Genomic DNA, 17158 nt, shown 5'->3' on the forward strand with positions numbered 1-17158 from the left:
GCCATGTAACCCCCTAAGGATAGCAGGCTCCTCTAGTTACAGGTGTGGTCTGGTCACCCCTGGCAGAAGCTCAGCAAAACTGTTATGTGTTGACTGCTTCCTGCCATCTCCCGTTAGATGTGTTCAGTTCTGGGCCCCTCAGTTCAGGAAGGATATTGAGGTGCTGGAGCGGGTCCAGAGAAGAGCAACAAGGCTGGTGAAGGGACTGGAGCATAAGTCCTATGGGGAGAGGCTGAGGGAGCTGGGGTTGTTTAGCCTGGAGAAGAGGAGGCTCAGAGGTGACCTCATCACCGTCTATAACTACCTGAAGGGAAGTTCTGGCCAGGTGGGGGTTGGTCTCTTCTCTCAGGCACTCAGCAATAGGACAAGGGGACACGGGCTTAAGCTCCGCCAGGGGAAATTTAAGTTGGATATCAGGAGAAAATTCTTTACAGAGAGAGTGATCAGGCATTGGAATGGGCTGCCCAGAGAGGTGGTGGATTCACCATCCCTGGAGATTTTTAAACGCAGATTGGACGTGGCACTGAGTGCCATGATCTAGTAAATGGACTGGATTTGGACCAAGGGTTGGACTCGATGATCTCGGAGGTCTTTTCCAACCCAATCGATTCTATGATTCTATGATTCTATGATTCTATGATTCTATGTGTCATATCTCTGTGGCACAGGGTCCAGCCTAGAACCTCCCAAAGGGGTATGTGCTTAGGCGTGCTCCTAGTGCTGGAATAGCACAGATAATGGATGGCTTCAGTATTTTTTTGTGATAATGAGCTTGATGCCCTCCATCCAGCTAGTGCTGTTTTGCCAAGCACCCAGGCTTGCTTCCTTGCTCTTTCCTGCCTCTTTGTTGGGCCTTAAAGAGGAGAAGGGAAGGGAGATACGGCAGGAGGGATGCACTTCTGCTGGCTCCCAGCCCAGCATTAAGCACCCTCCTTCAAGCTCACTTGTCTGCCTTGCATCTCTCCTTCCTCTGCAAGCCCACACAACTGTGTGCCTGGAAAGTGAAAGACCAAAATCTTGCTAATTTTAATAATACCAGCAGCATTGTAATGAAAATCTAGATCTGTAGCTTTTACATGTCTGATAGCGTGCAGCAAATCATACCATCTTTAATCCTCTCCATGGCAAAACTCCCACTGACTTCAGTGGGAGTTTTGTCTGAGCATGACCAGAGTTTGAATTTGAGGTTTTGGTCCTATATTAATTTCTCAGCAAGAAAGAGAAATGGATTTTATAGATTTTCGGTTAAACATTATGAAGACATAAAACTGTCATTCTCTATAATGTAGTGGTACAAATATGGGCAATTACCTTTTTGTCATTGCCTCTTGGTAGTAATACAGATAAATTACTTTAACCCATTCTTAACATAATTCATATGCAGCCATATATTATAAATGCTACCTTTCAGTAATATAACTAAGTGTCACAAGTAAATGCCACAGCAGCAGGAGACTGTATTTGCCAAAAAGGCTGTCATCATTCTTAATAAAAAGACAGCATTCTTGATTCCACTGTCATTCATAGGGATTTTGAACCATTGTCAATATCGTAACTTACTCCTGGTTGATATTAAGTTGAAGGGAATTAGACTCTTGGTATTGCTATTTCACTTTATCTGCTTGTAGGATTTCATGCTTGCATATTTGGGTTGACTCTTTCACCCTATTCCTGAATTGCTTTTGTCTACATTTTTGATGAACTATCTGGTTGGAGCTTAGCACATTATTTTGGATTAAGGAAAAACTAAAAGAAAGGAAAACCTTATATGGCACAGAGAAGTAAGGTGTAGAAAAATCTTTGGGTGAATGTGAATTCTTTCATTCTAAATTCTTTCTAAATTCACATTCTTTCTAAAGACTGAAAATTAGGAACCTGCAGTGTACTGAAATTATATTATAGATGTGATGACACCAGAGAATGAAATATACTTATTGTGGTCCTGCACTGAAGTCCATTTCTTGGTTATCTAATATTGCTGTGCTTGAAATGAGGGTTCACGTTTTTGATGCACGTAGGAAGTGCACGACTGCCTTTTGCAGTTTGTTCCATTGTGTGTGACCATTGCAGATGCCAATTTTTAATCTAGTCCAGTGCAAGAGGATTGTGGCTGTGCATGGTTGACTGTTTTGGTTTTGTTTTTTCCTTTCAGTGTCTGAAGGCAAGATTATTTTTGCAGATCAGTTCAGAGATGAATTAGTTAGGAAAGTTTATAAGGTCATCTACTTCAATTGGTGCTAGTGCTGTACATGTGTTCATTAATTTTCTTATGAAATTACAAACCCCTTTTCTTTTGCTTTTTAGCATTTGCTTTTAATGGTGGTTAGGAATAAGGCTATGCTATCAACTTCCTTCAGCAGTTCCTTTTTGAGAGAATTTGATTTTCATGCAAATCTGTTCTGATAAATCTGTTGCTAAGAAACAGCCATGACTGAATTTTTGATAAAAGAGGAAGCTAGACTGAGAATAAATGAATGTCATCCTAAAATACTTGAGTTTAACAAGTACAAATGCTATTTAATCCTAACATAAAATTTACAACATCACAGGAGGCTGCGGTTCTTAGAAAAAGAGGGGATAGATGAGCCAGGTGGTCAAGAGAAAATCAGTTAAGAAGAGAGAGGCAAAACTTTCCATGAAAAAAGAAGTGAGTAAATAAGTAGAGGAGGCCCATCAGAAAAATGGTAATGCTAAGGGAAAATATTCAGAAGTAGTAGAAGCAGTAGAAATAATTTATGAAAATATTATGTGCAGCATCCCAAAAAAAGAGAAACACTGCTTTACGCAGAGCTGTGCAGAGTAGAAGCAGTGATGCTTTCAGTATTTTAGCGAAACCTCATTGTGGTATCATGACCAGTTTTGTCACCAGTTTCACACTTAATGCATCCGTTTTCAAATCTGAAATCTGCTGGAGCAAAACTACCAGAGTTTAGCTCGTAGCATGACCACTTTTGGGATAGCAAACTAGCTGATATGTGGCAAATAGCTTCGAGTATGCAGCATTTTTCTGCTTGCCATAGCAGCAATTTCAAGAAAGCTGCTTGAAATTGAAGGGAAGAGGTGACAGGAGGAATCTCCAGCAGATGAGGCATCATGTGGCAGGGAGGAGGAGGTGTCTGTAAATGGCAGTTGAGGTTTAGCATACAGAGGCAAGTCAGTCAATTTGTGCAGCTAATCCTATAGCTTGGGAGTGATGCTGCTGGGACAGAAATTTGACACGTTGCCTTTCTATCCGTGAATGTCACTTGCTCCACTGCATTTGAAGAGGATTTTGAGTATGTAAGGCATCACTGCATTAGGAGTTGTGCTTGGGGAAAGAAGGGTGTTGTTTGGAGGCAATTTCTGCATCTTTGATCTGAAACTGTATTAGCAGGGATGTTCCTCCAGTCTGTGAAGCTCCTTCCCTGTTATGAAACAGGTGAACTATTTCATGAACAGTGTCCTCAAAGATCTAATTGACCATAATCCAGAAGTCTGTAACAATGGAAGACGATTGCTTTTCTTTTCCTTATGATTTCTTAGAGGTGCACAGAACAACCAAGCACTAGAATGGGTCCATTGGTAAGACTATTCCATTTTGGAGAACATGGCAGACAGAGACTTCTGTGGATATCACAAGCGTTTTTAGTGATACATGATTGCTGAGCATCAAAATTCTTCCCAGAAGATTTTGGCCAGTCTCTTGCTGGCTAGAAAGGTTTTCTGAGCATGGGTTATGATCTGTATTTAAAGGCCTGGGACAGGTTCTGTAGAAAAAGCACTGAAAGGGCTGCTGTGGAAGAGACATAAAAGGAATCAGTTTCACTGTTGCTGAGTAATCTAATATATAATTGGAATAAAATGTCAGGTATTAGTGTTCAGGAAGGAAAGTAAGCTCCCTTTTGCTTTGTGCTCACTGAGGGCTGGTTTTGAACAGCCTGTGTTCTGTGCTGAATTCTCCTGACCTTCCAGCCACCCTCTTCCAAGGCCAGATAATACCTCCCCAGCACATGCAAAATTTGGGTCATAACTACACAAAACTTATTCACCTGAGGAGAGAGTGAATTACTTGACAAGAAATAGATGGTGGAGTGTTAGTTCACCATCGTCCTATACTCTCCTCTTCAGTTGTAGGTGGGCATTTGAATTTTTTTTTTTAAAACCTGTTTTCCGGGATAGGAAGTGTTTGGAGACGAAGAGGAGGCAGTCCAAGTCAGTGCAGGTTCAAAAGCCTTTAGTAGGGCTGCAAGATCATCTGGTAAACAGCAAAACCAGACTTCTGCAGATGTTGTTTATAATCTGAGCATGATGTTTGGGTAGATTTTGTGTAATCATTTAGTTTTGCTTCTTTGTAGATTGTCAGGTTTAAGGTTAGCTGATGTGGTCGTAAATGAAAAATTAATTGGAAGCTGTTATGCTTGTTGAGAACAAGTTGAGAGGTATATTTCAGTATAATGTTGCCTTCATAACTTATGCTATTTTGGGGGCCTATGATAATCTTGTATGGACAAAAAGTAAGAAATTATACAAGACTCTGTGTTATAATGTCATGTAGTTAACACTTCCACTAATGAAAGCTGTTAATAAAGGGGGAAACCCTCACTGAAATAAATTGTATGTAAAGATTGCTATTAAATAATGTGTGTTCTAGTAGAATAACCCACATTAGTACAGCACTGGTGTTCTTCTCACCCAACTAAATCTATCTTTGTTCTGCAGGCTGGAAAAGTGATCTTCTAATGCATTGAAATATATGTAATCCATTGAGATATGTTGTGTATTTGTTGAACTCTGGGCTTCCTTCAGTTTAGAATAGGCAAAAATCAACATTTGAAGACCCTAAAGTGTTTCCCATAAGATCACTCAAGGTCTGCCTTTTTGTCATTATGGAAGTTTAAAGCTGAAAGGGGACCCTATCCTAAGCCTGTATGGACTATACCTGTATTTTTTTCAACAGACATTTTCCTCATGTTGCTTCAAGATCTCCAGAAATGGAGGTTTCTGAGTCTTCTATGAACAATTCCAGTGCCTGAGGATGTCTTCCCAACATTTTACCTCAGTCTTTCTTGATGTACTTTTGCCATGGAACTTTTCATTTCTGTCCAGCATAGGCATGCAATAAAAAATGTCCCCATGCATTGGAAGGCCTATTCTTGTGTACCTCCTCAGACCTTGGTTTAAGATAAAAGAAATCCCAGATCTTCAGTTTTTCATCAGTTTCTGAGTATGTCTACCTTTTTCCATATCATGTTTTCAGCTGATTTGCTTGAATGGAAGAGGGCTATAGTATCTCTGTACTTCCAAGAAATAATCAGGCTTTGAAAAAAATGAAATAGTGTAATTACTAATGTTTTTTGTTTGGTTGGTTTTTTAAATGAAAAAAAGGCACAAAAGCAAATACAAGTTTAAAATCAGGAAGCTTTTCTCTACAATCTAGCATATCTGCCGTATAATCTAACCATATCTAACTAACCGGAATTTGGAAAATTATTCAAGTTAACTACTCTGAATAGCTTTGTTCTCTCAGGTAAAGACTGACTGCCAAAGCAGCATGGGGAAACCTGTGTTGCTTCTGTACACTTCGTATTTATCTTCTAAACAAGAGAGGACCTCATTTCCAGCCCTAGGAATGGGAATGCTAACACTTAGATTACTTATGAGAAGTCTGGAGGGAAGCAAATGTTAATTAAATAATTTTAAATTAAATGAAAGGCAACAAGGGTTTAATTTCAGGTGAATTACTATTTTTTGCTCAATGCCAACAAGTGCATTCCAGCTGATCTTTTTTAATATTGTGGTGGTTTTTCACTGTAGTATTTTTGAAGGATTGTAATTTTACCCACATTTCCAAGATACCCAATCACCCCTGCAGGTGATTATAATTAATGGTCTTTATGATCTATATTAAAAATAGATACATTTTTTTTCATTCTTTAACATTTTCTGCTGCCTTGTATCCTTACTTCTCTAGCTGATGTATTCTTATTGATTAATATGCCACATCCTGGCTAGATTTTTGTCTCAGGTCTCTGTTTCATTTGAGCTGCAGATACTGCCAACATGTCCACAAAGCAGTGGACAGCTATATAGCCACAATTTATCCTACAACTGAAGGAGGGCTATGAGGCACAAAGGGCTTCATGGTTCAACAGTTGGGGCTGCCAGTTCATCTCAGGTTCTAATCAAGACTTTGACAGAGATCCCACCTGCAGTCCTGGGCGAATCAGTGAGCCGAAGAGCCTTCTGCTCTTCTGCCTCCAAATTGGGAATAATAGTAGCATGTACCACATTGAAGACAATCTCTGAGGATTTATTCGTTTTGGTGCTTAAGAATTTGAAGATTATGCCAGATTGCAGTTGTGAGATCTGTTACACAAATGCCTCCCATTCTGGCTAAAAGGAGAAAGAAATTGGCAACCTTTGTGAAGCAGGCTGAGGTTTTGCTGATGGCATCCCTGGGGAGAGCTGGCACTGGAATGAAGCCAGAGCAGAGGGGGTTGCGGACCTTTCATCCTGTACAGGCAGTACTAGCCAATCCAGTATGTATTAGAGACTGCATTCTTGTTACTTACAGGGTTTTGCAGTGCTGCAGAGGAGGTTTCTTGGGTCAACTGTCTTGCCAGTCTGTCCCAGACCAAGACACCTGTGTCTTTGGCCCTGCACCCCGTGGGTTGCATGACTTTCAGAGAGTGACTTGCATTATGAAGGAGTCCCCCAGCCTATCCTAGGGAGTCCTCCCTTGCAGAAACAATTGCTCTAGGCTTGTGTGTGAAGGGATGCAGGAATACGTGCATACAGGGGAGTAGATGAGGTTGTGAGGAGAAAGGCAGCTGAAAGGAACTGACTGGGCTTCTTTCAGTCACACACCAGAATAAAACCAAAGCAAAAAAATATGCAGCTGTGGCTCTTAGATTCAAAGCCACAACAAAAAAGCCCTGATGAAATACTGAGTGGCTAAAATCTGTGCACAGTCATGTCAGTGGAAATTACCCAGATTGTGTGTTCCTCTCTAGAGGAGCTAGGCATTTGAAATAAATTATCCTGCAATAGGAGCGTGTGATTTAGGGGAAAAGGCATCTTGACACCTAGCAACACTGAAAATTTGGTACTGTAAAGCTGAATAACATACCTGTTGTTTCATTAGACTCAAAGGTATGCATTACTTAAATTATTCTATGTGGAAATGAAGGCAATCCAACACTGTAGTTTACTTGCTGTGTATGAAAGCTATTCAATGACAGAGCAAACCACCTTTTATCCCTAATCACCCAAATCAAACATTACATTGAATTGGTGTGATTTCATCATGATTTTCAAACAAATATCTCCACTTTAGTTGTAAGTGAACAGACTCCTAAGGGCTGCTTCTTGAGTTTAAACCTTGATTTTGCGCTACTTATTCCTTCAAGAGACCTTCAAGGAGCCTCCTTATTTCAGTTATTTAGAGAATGTTAGAAGTGCATGCTGATGGGTAACAGAGGCATTTGTCTGCTGGGTGTGAAGATGTTCTCCAGCTCTCTGTTCTGGTTCCCCTGACTTCCTGGGAGCATCATCTTGGATGGGAACTGAACTTCTTGGGCAGTGTCAAGAAGTTTTTCTCATCTCATATATCAAGAAGCAATAGGGAACAAGCTTAAACAAGCACTGGTGGGTGCAAATCAGTTAAACAGATTGATGATACCTGTCAGAAGATGTGAAATTATTTATCCACTAAACGCCCAAGCCTGGCAAGTCTCAGTTTTCTGAGTCAGAGACTTAATGTCTAACAGTGGCTTAGTATGCTGTTCCAGGATAGAAGGACGTGCACTCTTTGAGCTGTGAAGAAAAGTATCCTTCAACAGGATGGACTTGGGTATAAAGTTGTTTAGGGTGATCTTGCGTTTTCTTCACCACAAAGGAGGATTAACCCCCTTATTAATTTTGCAACTAAATGTGACAGTGAGTATAGAGGTTACTTCACTCATGGTTAAAACTAATGGCTGTTTTCTGGATAGCTGGCAGGGATGGGGATATGAGACAGAAAGGGTCAGTTGGAAAATGGGGAGAGGCAAGATATGTTATTGCTCCACACAGCTGAACTGCTGACAGAACGTGAGAGTGCCATGCCTTGAGTTTCCTTCATTAAAAGTATCAACAGCTACAAAGCAAAACCATAATTTTAATAAACCCTCTCTAGATTTGCAGAACAATCTGACTTTGAACAGTTCTACCAAGCAAAGTGAGTCTAAACTGGTTTCTCTTTGAAAGCTTATTCAACTATCTTTGGGTTTTTTTTCTTGTGTTCTATTTATACCTTTTAATTCAATTCCCTGTATTCGGCATGTAGCATTTTAAGAGAGCAATAATACAAAATAATGTTTCTATAATTGCATGGCTTTCTACTTTGCTGACTTTCTTATCCAGTCTAATAGAAGTGCACATTATATTCCTTGTGTAACTTAGGAATACAAAGGAATATTCAAAGTAAAACTTATAGCACCTTAGTCAAATAAAAGTGTGCCAAACTGTGACTGATTAGTTGTCTTCCAGAGAGAATAAAAGATAAGATCATAATTTAAGAGTAAAGCTAAAAAGTTGACTGTTCTGGTAAGAAAGTTGGATCCTACCTTGATAACAGGAAAAATTGAATATCTGCTCTTGCTGCAGCACAAAACTTACCTTTTAATGATGCAGAAAAGAATAACTTAAAATCTACAGCAAATAAGGAAATCTTATGGGAAAAGAAATTTGTGTAATTGCTTTTCAGAACAATGTATTTAACTAGTGAAAAAACATACCCCTCCCAAAAGGAAAAAGAGAGAAGACTCAGTATGGCCTGGAAATTTGGCAGAGGTGGTACTGACTGATGTGACATGCATTCACTGTCCTGCTTTTAACTTGGTGATGTGCTGTTACCATGCCTCAGCACAGACTGGTCCCTGTTTGCAGTGGAAGTCAGAGCCATGGTCCATTGAAAAATAACCCTAGCAGTCAACATAATTTTTTGTGGAAGGAACTATGTTTATTAAGGCATCACAGCACAAAATCAACTCAATGAACATTGCTCTTTATATAATCTGCTTTGTAACACTTGACTAAGTAGATGCATCCTTATAAATCACAGTCCAACCACACAGCTAAAATTGGTTTGCTTTCCAGTGTACCTAAGCCATTAGTAGTGACTTCAGGGATAATTGAAGTGACGTGTATTGCACAGCAGTGTGTTGTGAAGAGGATGCAGGATATTGTAGCCTCCAAGACATCTTGTTAGAGCTTGGAGTACAAACATGCAAAGTAGATTGCTTACAACTTTGACACAGCAAGTGAAGGGAGAAGTAGATGGACACACTTCTTGTTTGTGATCATCTAAGCAAAAGTCTGAGTATATGTGCCTGCAAGATCATGCCAGGTGCAACCAAAACCCATACATTCTTTCTGATTCTGCATTTGAGCACCTCCCTTTTTTATTTTTTCCCAGAGCCTGCTTAGATGAGAATTATTCACTTTGAGACTCTTTCTGTGCTTTGATACACAGATATAAGACTCCAAGTCTCAGAGCTATGAGCTCAACCAACAGAGTTTTACTTTAAAAATATACAAGGCTCCAACCATATCTGCCCTCTGGATTATTAGAAGAGCCTTTGGTTCTTTTAACACCTTAAGAGAGAGCGCAGAGGAGAAGTGCTACGTACATTTTCTCAGGAGGGACTTTACTGGTAAACTTTAGAAAAAATAAGAGTTCTCGGCAAAAGTTTAAAAGATAATATACAACCAGAACAAAGCATTCCACAAAACATTGACTTAGCACATGCTAACACATACAACTTAGCAAAACCAACCTATCCAGTATCCAACTACCTAAAATATTAAGAAAAGAGATTAGAAGAAAAAGAAGAAAAGAAAGAGAGATAAAAGGAGACATATAGCTACCATTCGTAGATCTAGTGTAGATCCAGCTACAGGAGTCTAGAAATGGTGGGTTCAAACATGTGGACATCACATATCTGTTTTTATGTGCTCTGGCAGATGGTCTGTGGTCTTCCAGCCCACTGGCCACTCAGGGGCTCTGGGGTGAGGTGAAGAGTGGTGCTTCCATGATGTGAGACAATCTAAGGTTGGGTTAGGGGCTCCAGGATGTGGTGTAGACCGTGCTTCTGGGCTGCCTTTGACTGACAATTGCTCCAGGGTCACCCCAGGAGTCTTAAGGGGCATGTGGGACAAGGCATGACCTCACCTCCATGAGATTCAACTTGTCCTTCCCCCCTCCAACACATACACCTGAGTTGTTCTGACACAATAATTAATATAATAATCTCGTGTCTCATAACAGGAAGGTCATGTGCATTATTCCAGTGGTAGGCAGTAGTCAGATGTGTTGCTGCAACCAACTACCTAAATATTAGCAGAAGTCTGAAATTGCAAAGCAAATTTAGTCCCAACAAATAGCAGGGTAGATAGGTCTTCATAGCATGCATGTTAAAACTGCATTAACTCTGATGGTGATCCAAGTATCATGAATCATAGAATATAATCACAGAATGGCTTGGTTGGAAGAGACCTTAAAGTACATCTAGTTCCAACTCCCTTGCCATGGGCAGGGACGCCTTTCACTAGATCAGGTTGCTCACAGCCACATCCAACCTGGCTTTGAACACTTCCAAGGATGGGGCGTCCACAACTTCACTCTGTAATCTGTTCCAGTGCCTTACCACCCCACACAGTAAAAATTTTCTTCCTAGTATCTAATTTAATTCCATTGTCTTTCTATTTGAAGCCATTCCCTCTTTTCCTGCCTCTATGTGCTTTTGTAAATAGTTTCACTCCATCTTTCTTGGTAGGCTCCCTTCAGCTACTGCAAGGCCACAAATTAATCACCCTGAAGCCTACTCTTCTCCAGGCTGAACAATCCTAATTTTTTTAACCTTTCCTATCATGAAAGGCTGTATATAATAATCATAAATCTCCTTCTTTTGTCAAGAAATAGCAGCACACCTTGAAAATAGCTTACATAAATTTTATTTCTAATGCAAGAAAACCCACATTTGTTGGTACCACCAAGATCAAGGACAGTGCAAACATGCACTGTTCAAGAGGTAGCACAGAAGCGAGTTATATTTCAGACAAGAGTGCTGACACTGTTAAAGGTAAACCACACCCCAACCACAGTAGTGTTTGACTGTCTCCAGTTCTCTATGGAATATGCAGTAAGAGAAGTTTGCTGTTTCTGCCTGTCCCCATATTATGTGCTGAGGATAATTCCCCACCTAGTTGTTGGAGGTATTTTGGTTTTATTATAGCTCATCAGTTTCAAATAGAACTGGTTTTCTTACACATCACCACTTTTTTAAAGAGCTGATAGCAGTTTTTTGTACACAGAAGGGATTTTTCTTGGGCCTAGGTGATGCAGAATGGAGAGGTCTTTTGCTTAACATTAAATAAAGGTGAAACTCATCCCTGCAGTGTATAGCTTATATCATCTCCAAGGCAGGCTACCATTTCTTGTCTGGCTCCAACTTCTATCCTCTCAAGAAGTATTGTCTAAAAATGAAATCAAGGAAAGATACTGGGAAGCACGTTGAAAGGTGGAAAAGGTCTCTGGAGTTTTCTTAAAAGCTCAACCTGACTGTGAATCAGATATTGGCAATAGCTAATAACTACTAACAACCCCTGATTTTCACTCCCTCTATGACATTTTGTCTAAAATTTGCAGATATCAGGTGTAAAACAAAAAGCAGATTCTATAAAAAACAGAAGCAGTAACAGGTGATTAAGGGTAATTACCATACTCATTCTGCCTTTGACAAGTAATTCAGTGACCACATTTCATCTGGATGGAACCACACTCCAAGGTGCTTTAAGAAATTACCATTCATTTTGAACTCAGTGCCTGTTCAGAAAAGTGCAGCTCTAGCTTCTTGTCAGTACAGGTGATGGTCTCATCTTGCATCCCAGAAATGGTTTTGCATTTTTTGAATATCATAGCCATCTGCAGTGCTGGTCAGTAATTGTAACGTGGCTTAGTGATTTCAAAAAATGAAATGTAGCTTTATGATGAGTAGATAGTCCAGCAAATAAAAGTCTATGTACAAGTTTGCTCACATTGAAAAAAAAAGTCCCAGCAAAGGGCGAGTTGGAAAGAATGCAAGCTCAGCTGCCTCTGATACATAAAAATTTCCATCTGTTGATGGAATTGTCTTAATTAGAAAAGAAATAGACAGGAAATAGGATTTTTGAACTCAAACAGCTATTCAGAAAGACCATTACATGGGATGTTCACTTGCTAATATATTAGTAAGGGGGATCACACAGTGATGCAGCAACGAAGTTTCTACAGTTGAATTTTTCTTACACTGTTTTGTAGTGCCAGGAATTGCTCTGAAAATCACTTAATTTTCCAGGTTTTCCTTACCTGCATCAGAGAGCAGCTTGGAGCCTGCTTCATACCACACAGAAGAGTAGCTTTTACCAACTAGCCTAATTGAGTAAATAGATTTATGGAACAATTGTCTACTTTTCACCTGCAGCACTTTGTGGTTTATACTGATTGAAAGAATAGTTCACCATACAAAACTGGGTCTTTAACATCTGGAAATGTCTAATGGTCACTTTTCCTTGCCATCACTGCATGTATGCTGGAAGCAAACAACAACAAAAAAGCCTCCCCTTGTGTGGCAGATAACAGCAGGGCTGAAAACGACTTCAAGACTTGTTTCTATTAAGTTTCAGATCCAAGAGAATTTGCCTGTTTACTGTGACAGAAGGGATTCGACCCTCATAGTATTTCACTATAAAAAGGTCTTCGTTTTCTCAAGAAAGTATGTATTAGTCAGCCTGCTTTTTTGGAGCAACTAAGTTGATATTCAGAAAGCTTAGAGATGCAAGGATGTTATCTACCAAAAATTGAATGCAGTTTTAAATGGGTTGCACTCTAATGCTTCTACAAACAACACTCATGCATCTGAAAAATTTGTTGTGATCTAATTTAAGTATCTTCTGTGCCATCTGAGGGACCCTTTCCTGCAATTTATTAGGCTCTGCCCTTCATTAGAGAAATCTTCACCAAAAACTCTTATATCCTGGCAGTTTTCCCAGGAGAATCAATCGTTTGAGGATCTGGGTGATCAGTAATAACAAAACTAGCCTTAGTATTAGTGGTTTCACTTGATAAATTGCAGAGATCTAGGCTTTGCTTACATTTGTCAACAGTGACTTTACAGTGAAGTGCAAGGTATTTGAAAAATTACTTCTGATGTTTCAAGCTGGGGGGGGAAATACTTTTTCAAACCACAAGAACATGTTCCTCATGCACCATTAAACCAGCTGAGAAGAAAGGAAACCAGGACAGGGGTGTGAATACGCTTGAGTCTCAAAATATAGGGTTGAATAGTCACATACCAGAATATTAAGCTTTATTCCTGTGAGCTATGGCATGTAGTGATGAAGTGATTTTGTTAACAATACAGTGAGCCACAGAAGAGTAGAAGTTTCTTTAAAGCTCCCTTTTCTTTGCTGTGTTTGGGACTGTCCTTTTTCTTATCGTATTCCTTAACTGTATGTCTGCTGCAGTGAATCCTGCCTGTCTTCTCTCATGTCCTCAGTAATGTGTATACAGAACCTGCTGCTGGTCCCCATTCTTACTCTCTTTTTCTCTGCATTCCCCATCTCTCCTGTGGACACAGATGCCACCTATGTGGCAAGTTACTCAACTCTGTCTTGACTCTGCAGTGTTCTTCTGTCCAGCCAAAACTCATTCTGGGAGTGCAACATGTTGCAAGGGTTACTGAGTAAACACAGCTTTTTACTGTCCTTAAGGGCCTCTCTGCTGCCCCCTTCTTTGGGGGAACGTTTGCTCAACCTCTCACTGCTGCCCACAGGCTAAACACAACTATTGTCTAAGGATGCCATTCCAGGATGGACACTTCCAGGGGGTGAATTTTTCCATCTGTTTCTAGTACCTTCTTTTGATGTTACAATTAGAAGATGTGAATGTCATCCCCAAAACCCTAGTTAACATGGACGGACAACGAAGTGAAATATGACGTGTGTGACCTCTGCTGGCTCTTCCGTCGGGAGATGAGGCAAAATGTCATTACTGCTAAATGGTGCTTCTAGTTTTCTCTGAATACTGGATATAAACGGGGAAAAGTGATGTGGAATTTAAATGAAATGGCATTTAAATGGCATAGAATTTAAATGTCAGGAGTTCAAATGTCGCCTGTGCTGATCGTGCTGTTAGTTCAAAGGTTCCTGCAGCTTACAGAAGTGGAACACTGCGCTAAGCAGGATTTTTTAAAATCCATTTACAAGGTATTATCTCAGTGGTACTTCCATTAAAAATACAAACCACAGAGTGGAAACAAAATAAAAACTGTCACTGAATTACTGTTCACAATAGACCTCTTTTTGGAAGGTGACTAGACTCAGATATGGATGGGGGAGCCAGTGGGATATTCCTCTGGGTTCAATGAGCCTCTCTGCAGTGGTTCCAAGTTTTGCAGTGTGGTGGGATGTGTCTTTCCCACTAATCAATTCAGCATCCATCTTCTCTGCACCTCTGTGACTGTGCAAATTGTTCCCTAGATTTTTGACCCTGAACCATATTTGTTTCAGAAGTTACCAGCTTCTCACATCAGGATGAGCCCATCTCCTCTGTGTCTTTTCTCTTGTTATAATGCCAGGTAGGGCAGGCATTCCCTGGATTTGTGCTGTTACTGCTGTGTGATTCAAGTAGGGCATAAAGTAAAAAAGTTAGTGCATGTATTTTATAGCCTAATTCTGAGACTGACAGAATGAGTTCAAAAATTTTGAGATCTTTCCCAGTGACAGACTGTGCTGGACGCTGACATATTTAGTCTAGGTGATGTGCCAGTATAAAAATTTGTTTCCCATTGCACCATTCTCCATCTGCTTCCAGAATATAAAATTTCTGAGGTAAGGTCAACAAGGCACACAAAGAAAGCTGTTGACCATGGACAGCTGGTCAAAACTTCAAAATAAAAGTGGTCGAAACAAAGATAAAGGAATTGTCTAAGGGATGGATACCATATGCTGAGTTACAAGAAAATCTTTGTTTCTAACTCTAGGTCCTTCTTCAGTTATCAGCAATGATGACGATTCAGCCAGTCCCCTCCACCACATCTCAAATGGCAGTAACACTCCATCTTCTTCTGAGGGGGGTCCTGATGCAGTCATCATTGGGATGACAAAGATTCCTGTCATTGAAAATCCCCAGTATTTTGGAATTACCAACAGTCAGCTCAAGCCAGACACTTGTAAGTACAAACAACTCTATGTGTTTCAGTCATTCATTTTATCTGTGCAAGTGTTTTGGCTCCTTAACAGAACTAGCATGATACAATACTGTAAATTCCTGGGAATGGAAGGGTGGGGTTAAAATGTATGGAGTTGGTTAAAGGTACATGGGATGAAGCGCTTTACGTCTGTTTAAGCAAAATTCAGCCCTTGTGTTGAGTCAATTAAGTCAGCTGTATTATGCTCAAAGCCCAATCCATATTTCTTCAAGTCACTGGTAGCCTTTCCATTGATTTCAGTGGTCTTTAGCCAGTCCTGTGCACTGAATGTATATTCTTGGGAGAAAATAAATCTTGGGTCAAAAGCAAAAGTCAGTATCGTTACGTATGTGCTACAGTTAAATTGATCATGTTGACAATTAACATAACACAACTTTGAAATCTGAGTATTTACAAACTTTCAAGAATGACAAGGGTTAAAACTTAAATTCTTTTAATTTCATTGTATAATTCAACCCCTGCAGACAGAAAAGATGTTTAATATTTAAAACTAGAGCAGAAGGTTACATGATGGACAGTAAATGTCACATACAAATTCTTTCATGTTCAGCTAGAAGGAGGTGGAATGTGAAAAAATATGAAGAGTTAAACATAATTAACTATGAAGTGTTAAAAAAAGAGTATCCCTATTCAGATGCTACTTTTCAAAACTAGTAACGGTTTTAGAATTGAACATGTAAAACGCTGATTTTTGAACCAGCAGTTAGCACTGCACATAACTGAAAAAATACCTAAAAGATATTGTAATTAATAGTAACTGCACTGCTTACTATTTCTCGTCAGGACACTGAATTCTTTAAGTGTTTCAGAGAAGGTTGCTCCTGCCTTTTTTTTCCTATTTTTGTGTGTTTGTGTGTGTGTATGTGTGTGAATGTACATACATTTCTGAAGTGTCGCTGGAAGTCTGAACTGTTTCTCTGAGAAGTCACTCCAGAGATTTTTAGTATAGCTAGCGAGCATTGGGCTTGCAACTAAGGGCACTCTATCCTGTCTGTATCCTACCCTGAATGATATCACTTCCTAGCACAAACTATAGTATAGGGGCTTACTGCCAAGGTCAAAAACCTTTGCCTCCAGGTTTGTGAAGTTTAAAAGCTGTTACAGGAGTCCTTCTTGACCTGCACATGAGGGCATGCATGCATCACACATATGCATAGCTTCTAACACTGCAAACAAGGACTGATGCTGAACTATCCACTTGTCTTGTGAATATTAATGCTTATCTACATCTAGATTGTTGCACTAAGCACAGTCCGGAAGCATGTTCCTGTAACACAAGGTCTTCCTCTGCCTTTTTATTGTACATCCTTGATGTTCCCGCTTACCATAGTTTTTTGTGTGGCATTATTTTGTGAGTAGAAATGCCCCATTATCTCTTCTACCAGCAGATAATAATGATAATAATCTGAATAATCTGGCCTAGCATATGCAGTGGGATCACAAGGAAATCACTGAATTGATGATACTTGATCAGGACCAGGAAAATGTTATACAGATGCATTCTGATTGGAACATTAATTCGTGTAAAGAATAGAAGCTGCTAGATAATCAGAAATGGGCAACATACCATTAGTGCTCTTTAATGTTATATAAAAAGCTATGCTTTTAAATATGAGGCTACTGTACCTCTGTTTCCAGCTGCATTAGACAACTTTATAATTGTTAAAATAAACATCAGTAACTGTGGAGTTTTGAACTTCAGCATTAATGTTGAAACAACATACATGCTGTTCTGGGGAAAAACACAAACTGTACCAAAATACAGAATTCTCTCAACATTTAGTAAATTCCATATTAAATACAGGCACATTAAATCACGGCTGACTTGTGTTAAGTATGTCCTGATTCTAAAAATACGTAGGTCTGTGTTTGGTTTTGTATGCTGCAAT

The 17158-nt window shown here is 39.7% G+C and overlaps 1 protein-coding gene across 4 annotated transcripts in view; it reads left to right on the plus strand.

The window, feature by feature from the left end:
- The window catches only part of NTRK2 (neurotrophic receptor tyrosine kinase 2), a 203686-nt gene that overhangs the window by 102875 nt on the left and 83653 nt on the right, over positions 1-17158 (plus strand). For all 4 annotated transcript variants that reach the window (XM_064643024.1, XM_064643023.1, XM_064643025.1 and 1 more), the window contains one exon: positions 15042-15230. In XM_064643024.1, coding sequence (XP_064499094.1) covers positions 15042-15230 — 189 coding nt within the window. The remainder of the gene's footprint in view (positions 1-15041; positions 15231-17158) is intronic.

Source organism: Pseudopipra pipra, chromosome Z, assembly GCF_036250125.1.
Source record: "Pseudopipra pipra isolate bDixPip1 chromosome Z, bDixPip1.hap1, whole genome shotgun sequence".
Lineage (NCBI taxonomy): Eukaryota > Metazoa > Chordata > Aves > Passeriformes > Pipridae > Pseudopipra > Pseudopipra pipra.